This window comes from Myotis nattereri (genome assembly GCF_964212035.1).
Source record: "Myotis nattereri genome assembly, chromosome: 4".
Taxonomy (NCBI): domain Eukaryota; kingdom Metazoa; phylum Chordata; class Mammalia; order Chiroptera; family Vespertilionidae; genus Myotis; species Myotis nattereri.
The window spans coordinates 103,466,581-103,476,076 of NC_138079.1; the positions used below are offsets into that span (position 1 = coordinate 103,466,581).

Consider the following 9,496-nt stretch of genomic DNA (forward strand, 5'->3'; position numbering starts at 1 on the left):
CCAAAAGTTCCCTCTCCTGAAGACCCTCCCCCACAGTGCCCCCTCCCCTTCTCTGATCTCTCATCCTCTCCCTGAGTCCTCACCCCGACTCTGAGCTCCCCTTCCTCTTCCTGAGCCTCTACCTTCTCACAATACCCTCCTCTAAGCCCACGTCTTCGGGTCCCACCTCAAGGCACCTTCCCCAGTCACGCAGCTCCTAGCAAGTCCTCCCCACAGGGGCCTCAGTTTCTCCCTACGGTAGGGAGAGGCTCCTTGGGGTGGCTGGCCCCTTCCCGGACCCCAATGGGACCAGGGACCAACTCCAGACCAGGGAGGGTTAACTCGGATGTGGGGCGGGGCAGGGCGGGGCGGGGCAGGGCATCTCGGATGCCAATACCCCCCAGGGCTTCACCCCTAGCCATGGCTGCCGGCCCCGCGTCCCACGGTGGGTGCCCCCGTGCGCAGATGCCTCACCTAAGCAAGGTGGGTGCTGGGTGGGGGCCCTGCCGTCCCCAGGATTTCTGGCATCAAGGCCGGGAGGGCAGGAGAGGAGTGGGTGCAGGTGGGTGAGCGCAAGTGTAGACTTGGACCTGGGGACGTTGGGCTTTTGTGGGGCGGGGTGAGGCAGCAGAGACCCCAAGCGCTGGGGGGTTAGGGGAGTGGCCCCTCGCCTTCGCCCCGCCCCCACCCATCGCCAGCAAGGCCTGAGATCCCACCATCTGTGTGTGTTAATCTCTGCGCACACTGATCCGGGCAACCAGGTCGGTGGAGTCAGGCTGTGGGATGGGGGAGGCTGGCTGGGGCCACCCCGCACGTGTCCCCTTTGCCCAGATGGAGCGGGTGGTCGTGAGTATGCAGGACCCCGACCAGGGCGTGAAGATGCGGAGCCAGCGGCTGCTCATCACAGTCATTCCACACGCTGTGACCGGTGAGGCTGGGGTGTGGGGGTTGGGGGCTGCCGGCCCTGCCTTGGCCTCCGCCACACAAGCCACACAATCTCTGCTACGCAGGCAGCGACGTCGTGGAGTGGCTGATCCAAAAGTACTGCATCTCAGAGGAGGGTAAGGGGGTCAGCTCACTGCCCATCCTGGCCCCCAGCCCACCCTGGGGTCCCAGGGCTCATCGGGCGGTGCCTTCTGGGGCTCGGCAGTCTTAGGGCCAAGCCAAGTGTGCTGGGGAAGGGGACTCACCCCGGAGACCCTGCTCACCTCTCCCCATGAGGATTTGCCACCTGCCTTAACCTCCCAACCCCACCCAGAGGCCCTGCACCTGGGCGTCCTCCTGGTCCAGCACGGCTACCTGTACGCACTGCGCGCGCCCCGCAGCCCCGGGCTGCAGCTTGACGAGACGCTCTACAGGTTCCAGGTCAGGCTCAACTGGGAGCAGGTGGGAATCCAGCAGCCCAACTAGTGGGAACTTCTGGAAGGCGCGGGGCTGGGTGGAAGCAAAAGCCGTGATGTCACAGCAGGCCGGGGGTCTACTGTCCCTCCCCCCGCAAAAAGGCCTGCCCTGGAAGCTTCCTGTGGTGGAAGGATCCAGTTCAGGGGAGGGGCCCCAGCAGGGCCTCCGTCGGGGTAGCACCTACCGGGGATTTTGCCGGCTTCCCCTGGTCCCGCGGCCCCCACTCCAAGAAGGAGGCTTGTGGAGCCTGAGGACAGGATCCCTGCACCTCAGTGTGTCTGTGCCTCAGCCATGATGGAGCTCCCTGCCTGCCCTCCCTCCCAGCACAGGCTGCGACTAGATCTGGGGCTTGGGAAGGCCCCACCCACCCCTCCCTGGAGTGAAGGCCCCTGGAGCTCAGGGTCAGGGCCCCAAGGGGTGAATGGAGCTCAGTTCCAGGTGGGAGAATGGCCGGTGGTCAGCCGAGCCTCCGGGCCATGGGCAGGCAGGCAGATGCTCAGGCCCCCATCCCCAGCCGGCCCGGCCTCTTCCCAAGGGAGCTGAGCGGGTGGGGACAACTCCTGGGGCGGGGAGGGCCCAGGAGGCCCCAGGTACCCCTTGTTCCCGCATGGCACCAGACACCCTATTTCTGGACGAGCACTCTGTGGCCAGCGGCGGAGCTTGACTATGGTGAGTGAGGAGGGCGGGCCAGCTGGGACAGCTGCCGGAACGGCGGCTCTGGGTGATGCACGGGGAAGGGGGGGCAGAGTGCTCCTCTGCAGCCTGCTCCCTGTCCTTCCAGCCATCTACCTGGCCAAGAAGAATATCCGAAAGCAGGGGGCCCTGGTCGACCATGAGAAGGTGGGACCCCCACCCCAGGCTGAGTCCAGCCAGAGGAGCCCACGCCCCACTCATGTCCCCGGGGCCTCACAGTTGGACTCAGAGCGCACAGCCCAGGCCCCAGGATGATGCAGGCGCACAAACACGCCATCCCCTGTAGTGGCTCAGTGGGGAGGTGGGAGGGCCCATGCCCCGCCCCTGAGCTTGGCATGGAAGGGGCTTAGCCACTGGAGCCCTGAACACCGCCCCCAGGAGCACTATGACCAGCTGCACAGGAAGATCAACCACACGTGGGACCTGGTAGTGATGCAGGCGAGAGAACAGCTGCGGTGAGAGACCCCCCCCCCCCCCCGCCCGCCTGCCCAGCGGGCACAGAGCCCAGATTGCCCAGGAAGCCTAGAGGCACTTAGCCGGGCACTGGCAGCCATGGGTCCAGAAACAGTGCCAGGCAGGCTTGGCTGCCGGCCCAGGCCCTGGTCGGAGGGTGGGTGTGGGAGGTGCTATGGTGGGGGCCTGTTCCCCAGCTCTGCCTTTCCCTCCCCAGGGCTGCTAAGCAGCGCAGGAAGGCGGACAGGCTGGTCATTGCGTGCCAGGAGCAGACGTACTGGCTGGTGAACAGGCCCCCGGTGAGCGCTGCTGTGGGAGGTCCCGCCGGAGTCAGTGTGTGCGCCTCAAATGGGGCCCTGGGCGACAGGAGGGTCTAGTTCTGTGGCTCATCAGACCCTAGAGCGCACGAGGCCAGGACTAAGGCTGCCCCCACTCACAGACCACGGGGCAAAACGCTTCTCTCTAGGTCTAAGGGAGAGGCCTGCGGAAGCTGTGGGGGGACCTCAAGACCCTAGCGATGAGGCCAGTGGGGGCGAGGCTTAGCTGCAGCTTCTGGGGGTGCTGGTCGGAAGTCAGGCCTTGCCCAGAACCGCAGTCCTGGCAGGTGGTTTGAGGTCCCCTGACTGTGTGGGGCCGTGGAGAGATGTCTGGGTCCATGTGGCAGTCACAGCAAACCATGGACAGAAGCTACTCCTGTGGGGAAAAAAAACCCAAGGAAATAGATTCTGGGAGGCACCCACAGGCCTGATGACCTCATCAAGTGTGTTTGGGGGTATCTCCAGGAAAATGACTCAATCTTCCATCTGGGGGTCAGGCAGTGGGCCGTGGGAGGAAGGTGGAGTGGGCATGGCCCCAAGGCCATGTGCATGAGCTGAGGCCGAGGCCCAGGAGTGGCCAGGCCAGCGATATGGGTGAATGGTGGGTGTGGAGGGGCCAGGAGTGGCAGCTGGAGCCTCTGGGCAAGTGGACATGAGGGTTCTGACTTGGGCGGAGGGAGGGAGAGGCCAGACCCGCATGTGTGTGAGGACAGGTGGCAGGACGAGTGGGTTTGGGTGAGTGGAACTGTCTTAGGTGCTTAGGTTTCTGGCTTGAGCAGTCAGGTCTGTGAAGGTGAGCCTGGTCTGGAGAGGAAGAGTGGGGAGGTTTGGGGAGAAAAGTCAAGGATTTCACTCTAGTGGCAAAGCCAGGCTGGGACAACACATGGAGCTGTGAGCTGGGTGAGGGGCTGGAGAGAAAACCCAGAGTGGCTCTGAGAGGGTGGTCACTTGGGTTGGGAATGGGCAGAGAGGAGACTCAGGTTTCTGGGTTCCTCTGGGTGTCAGTGTCCAGGTCAAAGGGTGACATGTGGGCTCAGAGCTTCAGTATATGAGAGTGAGTGGGGGGCAGGAACATAGCTCTAGGGTGGGGTCTCAGCAGCCCATCTGAGCTCCCTGCCTCACCTGCTCTGCTCTCTGCAGCCTGGGGTGCCGAGTGTGCTGGAGCAGGGTCCAGAGCGGGGCTCCTGCATGGCCAGGCGAGTGCAGATGGTGAGACCCTGCCGGCAGGCACGCCCCACCCCCACCCATTCCCCACGCCTACACGCATGCCCCACCCCTCACCCCTGCACCCCGGCCTCCTGCCATCCCCATCCCCAACACCCCCGTGCACACACCCCTCCCCGCCCCCACTCCACCACTCTGGGACTACCTGGGGGCTTCCCCGACCTGTGCATTCATCTGTCCATCCAGATGGCTCTTGATGCAGCCACTCCATGTGCCCTGTCCCACTCCTGGCCTCATTCTCCCCTCACCCTAGCCCCCTGCCCAGCTCCTCTGCTAACTCTTGTCTTCTCTCACTTCCCACCTGCTGCTCTGGGTGAAAGTAAGTGCAATGGGCCCTGGGGATGGGGGGGGGGGCTCTCTCTCCCAGGCCAGGCCAGCCACCTCTCCAAGGCCTCTGCTGGCCTCAGGAACCAAATGCACCAGGACAGACGTGGCCACACTGCATCGCAGCAGAGCCCCCTGTTCAAACCCTATGATGCCCCACACAGAGCAGATACATTTAGTACCTTCCTGACAGAGCTGCTTCCTGAGTTCAGAACCGTAAGCTCAGGACCACAGGCTTATAATTTCCCACTTTCAGGTCAGCCCAGGAGGCTGACCCAGAACTTGGGAATCACAGGCACTGAGGGCGCCTCGCGCCTCTGCTCGCTGGCCAGGGAGGGGTGTGCAGCGCTCGGGAGGGCCAGCCAGTCCCATGGCCACGCTCCCCACCTGGCCCACGAGGAGGTGGCAGGCAGGTTCCCAATTCTGAACATGATGAGTCTGGAGCACAGTCAACAGCCTGGGTTCCCAGCGTGACTTGTCGCAGTATTTCTCACCTGTGTGTTGTTTTTAAAAAGTAATGTAAGTACATTTGAAAGTATGGGGTAGTGATCATTGGGGCACCTCAAGGCAACTTTGAGAACGTTCTGGAAACCTCCACCTAGCACTCCCTGAAAGCTTCCTGGGCAGTCAGACCCTGCCATCAGAGGAGGGCGAGACAGGCCTGGGCCGCGGTGGAATGTCGGTCCCCAGGGGCCTGCCTTCTAACTGTAGTGTCTCCTGGCCCTTCCAGACCAAGAACACGGATTTCTACAAGCAGGAGGTAGGTCCTGGGGCCGGAACAGGGGAGCGGGCTGGCCGACACCCCGCCCTGGCCCTGCTCACAGGTTCCATGTCGTAGATCGAGTGCTGCACGAAGGCCCTGGGCAGGATCCGGGTGAAGTCCTCTGTCTGCCTTGAGGCGTGAGTGGGATGGGGGTGGCAGCTGGAGACCCCAAGCCCAGAGCCCAGACCCTTCCTCTAGTGCCCTTGACCCATAACCCCTCCCTGCACTGGCCCCTGGCACCATCCCCACCCCCAGGTACCTGAAGTTCAGCAGTCAGCATGGCCCGCATGACCCCATCATGTCGGGGTGCCTGCCCAGCAACCCCTGGATCACAGATGATGACACCTACTGGGCCATGAACGCACCCAAGTGAGCTCAGGGTGGGAGAGGGGGTCTGCAGCTGCTCTTCCCAGCGGTGCCACCCACCCCACAGTCCTCGTGCTCCTGACGCCCCCCCCCCCCCCCCAGTGTGGCTGCACCCACGAAGCTCCGCGTGGAGCGGTGGGGCTTCAGCTTCCGGGAGCTCCTGGCAGACCCTGTGGGCCGGGCCCATTTCATGGACTTTCTCAGGAAAGAGTTCAGCGGTGAGATGCCCCCACCTCCTGTTTGAGGCCCCGGTGAGGGAGGTTTTTGCCTGGGACTCCCCCCACCCCCCATCCAGGTTTCAGTCAGCCCTGGCTGCAGCTCAGGGTGGGCCTGACCTGGTGCTTGGACCCCCAGCCGAGAACCTCAGCTTCTGGGAGGCGTGTGAGGAGCTGCGCCACGGAGGGCAGGCCCAGATCCCCGCCCTGGTGGACTCCGTGTACCAGTGAGTGCGAGAGGTGGGCCGGGCAGGCCCAAGGGCAGGCCTGTGGAGCCTGGACCCACTGGGGCTGTCCCCGTCCCCGCGCACAGGCAGTTCTTGGCCCCTGGCGCTGCCCGCTGGGTGAACATCGACAGCCGGACGATGGAGCGGACCCTGGAGGGCCTGCGCCAGCCCCACCGCTACGTGCTGGAGGACGCCCAGCTGCACATCTACATGCTGATGAAGAAGGTGAGCGAGCACTTCCTCCCGTGACTGTAAAGCCATTTCCACACTTCCTGTGTGTAGATATTCCAGGAAGTTCCTCTACAGGACATGCTTTTATTGATTTGAGAGAGAGAGAGAAACATTGAGAGAGAAGAATCATTGACTGGCTGCCCAACTGGGGATCGATCCTGCAACCTGGGCACATGCCCCTGACCCGAACTGAACCTAGGACCCTTCAGTCCGCAGTCCGACGCTCTATCCACTGAGCCAAACCAGCTGGGGCCCATGTCAGTTCTTACTCTCACGTGATATTCGGAGGTCTCTGATGTGTCCCACAGTCTGTGGTGACTTCCTTGCTTCCTGGTGTGATACTGGCAGGTTCATCCTGCTCCAGACCTGGGCCATTTCCCTCAGCCCTGGCTCTTTTTCAGGGTGGTGTTCAGAAACCTTGACCTACACACCAGGTGTGTTCGTGCCCCTGGGGTGGCCATCATTTCCCGCCTTTCAGTGGACAGAATTAGGAAATATGTGTTTAAAAGCATGTATTGGAGCTTCATACTGACACTTGTACTTCGGGTTCAGGATTAGCCTTTCTCTACCTCCCTGATCTTCTCTCTCTCTTCTCTCGCACTGAAAATCTTTGCCGACAAGGCTAACAAATTACTCTGCTTCTCACGATCCGCTCAGCAGTCTGAGCTGAGCGACAGCACCGTTTACCACACCCGCTGGCAGGGCTTCCTTCTCTCCCTTGGTCTATTCGGGACGCCCTCTGAACGGCCCTGTCATTACTGCGGTTAGGATGGTGTCACCCCCGGGTACCCAGCTCCAGTTACGACCCTTCACTCTCAATGCTTGGGGATTGCTTACTTACTTCATAATTATGTGAAATATCTACAGTTTCAAAACCCAATCTGTAAAGCAGGGTAAATTCAAATCTTTATTGCTGCCCCCTACCTTCTTCCCAAAATAATTTCTATTTTTTTAAATATATATATATATATATATATATATATATATATATTTTAAATATATTTTATTGATTTTTCACAGAGAAGAAGGGTGAGGGATAGAGAGTTAGAAACATCAATGAGAGAGATCGATCAGCTGCCTCATGCACACCCCCCACTGGGGATGTGCCCGCAACCAGGGTACATGCCCTTGACCGGAATCGAACCCGGGACCCTTGAGTCCACAGGCCGACGCTCTATCCACTGAGCCAAACCAGTTCAGCTAAAATGTATTTTAAAATATATTTTTAAAATATAACCAATTAGATTCATAGATTCTTCTCCCACTTAACTGTCTACTGTGCAGTTTCTCTTGCCCTGGTCGGCTGTGTCCTTGCCCTCGCCCTCGCTCTACGGGGCAGACAGCTGCTCTGCATTCCCTCGCGGGGGCACCCCGGTTCACTCCTCCCGTGTGGGTGCCGGCTCTTGCTCATCTTTGGCTGTTACATGGCCCACCTGGAAGGGAGCCCAGGTCGCTCTGAGTCAGCTGACCTGGTCAGGGCAGGTCTTGGGTGGCCGCCTCCAGCACTGTCCACCGGGGGCTCCGAGGGTCAGAGCAGGGGCAGGCTGCAGCGGGGGAGCTGAGAGGGAGGAGGCGGAAGGCGGAAGGGCTGACCACCATTTCTTACAGGACTCCTACCCGAGGTTCCTGAAGTCGGACATGTACAAAGGCTTGTTGGCAGAGGCCATGATACTCCCGGAGACAAAGCGACGGTGAGCCCCGCTGGTGCCGTGCCCAGGAGCTGGGAGGCGGGACTCTTGAGGCCGCCCTGCTCTGAGGCCCCTTCTCGCCGACAGAGTGTTCCCATTCATGTGGAAGCCACGGCATTCGAGCCTGAGCCCTGCTCTCCCTCCTGCTTCTGCTTCAGTGGAACCTGCAGCTGCTGCAGGTGGCCCTGGGGGTGCTGATGGGGAGGCCTAGGTGGGCCTGAGCCTGGAGGAGGTTCCACTCCTCGCCTCTCACCACTCTCTTCTCACCCAGGGTCCTGGCAGCTGCCGAGACCCCCGGCATGGGCATCCCCTAGTGCACAAAGGGTGTGGCCTTGCTGTGGGGCACACAAATCAGACTTCCCAGAAGGGATTGGGCCCGGTGCCGACTCCCAGGGAGGGGGTGTCATTGGCCGAGCTTGGGTCGCCTGGAGAAAGGTGGGACGAGATGGGCAAACCAGAGCAAGGCCACGCTCCTGGCATGTGGCAGTCTTCAGCTCCTGGTGCCCACCCCCCATCTCCAGACCACTACATTAGCAGGCAAGTACCTGGGAGCCAGAGGTAGCCAGCAGGAGCACTTGTCACATGGTGAGGAAATGCAGGCTTCGAAGCTAATTTGCCCACTCCACTTCCTCAGGGTGACCCCCTGGGGATCTGCAGAGCTCCCCGGATTTCACTGGGGCTGAGCTCAGCTTTCCAATGAGTACAGAGCTGTCTCCACAGGTACTGCCCTGTCACTGCCGCTGTGCATGTCCCCGGCCTGTCCGAAGGTGCACCTCCGTTGTGAAGGACACCGCTCCTTTGGGGGTACAGCTCTGACGGCTCAGCTGAGGCAGCGCCCCACCTCACAGAGCTAGGGCTCCTGCCCATTCTTGGCACAGAAATAAAAGACCCTCAGCCCAGGTAGCTAGTTGGTTAGTGTCCTGATACACCAAGGTCATAGGTTTGACCCCTGGGCAGGGCACATCTGAGAATGAACCAATGAATACTAAGGAAGTGGAACAACAGACTGATGTTTCTCTCTAAAATCAATAAAGAAAAAAGAAAAGAAAGGCCGTCGGCCCTCACTCTGGGCTCACATGCTGTGGTCCAGATCGTGGAGTGTGTGCACCTGCCGTGTGTGTGCGCACGAAGCACGCAGCGGCGAGGGCGGTGGTGACAGACAGCGTGGGGAGCTCAGGTGTCATGGGAGGCCCGTGTGTCCACAGAAGAGGCCAGCCCCAGGCTGAACTCGGGGTGCACACCTGTGGGTGCTTGGTCTTTGGCCGCAGTCAGGAACAGTCTGCTCTGAGGGACGAGGATGCCCAGGCTCCTGGGACGGAGCCCATGTCCCCTGGGCAGGCCGTGTCCTAAGGCTGGGGAGTTCCAGGTAGCGTGGCACGGAACCCATGGGCCAACTGCTTTACTTATACGTCCCGGGTGCGGGAGGCCCACTGATGAGGGCACCCCCTGGGAGCAGCCCCCTAACTGCTGCTCACTGTCCCGGGACCCAAACTGGGTGGCCCTTCCCCACAGCCAGCTCCTCTGTCCAGGGCTGTGAACCCCAACCTGGGTCCCGAGAGGCCTTGGGCTCCAGCCCCCAGCCCTACTGGCTCCAGGTGATTTTCACTTGCAGACC

General features: G+C 61.2%; 1 protein-coding gene across 2 annotated transcripts; it reads left to right on the top strand.

Annotated features, from left to right (window-relative positions):
* Positions 1–399: 399 nt before the first annotated feature.
* RGS11 (regulator of G protein signaling 11) lies at positions 400–8,902 on the top strand (the record flags this gene model as incomplete). 2 transcript variants are annotated; one of them, XM_081088847.1, is made up of 17 exons in its annotated part: positions 400–462; positions 811–907; positions 990–1,040; positions 1,238–1,344; positions 1,998–2,049; positions 2,162–2,220; positions 2,452–2,528; positions 2,744–2,825; positions 3,984–4,052; positions 5,122–5,151; positions 5,230–5,291; positions 5,410–5,523; positions 5,623–5,738; positions 5,875–5,962; positions 6,049–6,187; positions 7,802–7,884; positions 7,969–8,902. In XM_081088847.1, the coding sequence occupies 17 exons, from the start codon at positions 400–402 to the stop codon at positions 8,090–8,092; spliced, it is 1,413 nt and encodes a 470-aa protein (XP_080944973.1). In that variant the 3' UTR covers positions 8,093–8,902. The 2 variants fall into 2 exon arrangements, with proteins under 2 accessions (XP_080944973.1, XP_080944974.1); XM_081088848.1 differs by having other exon boundaries at positions 5,128–5,151.
* Between the last annotated feature and the right edge of the window lie 594 nt (positions 8,903–9,496).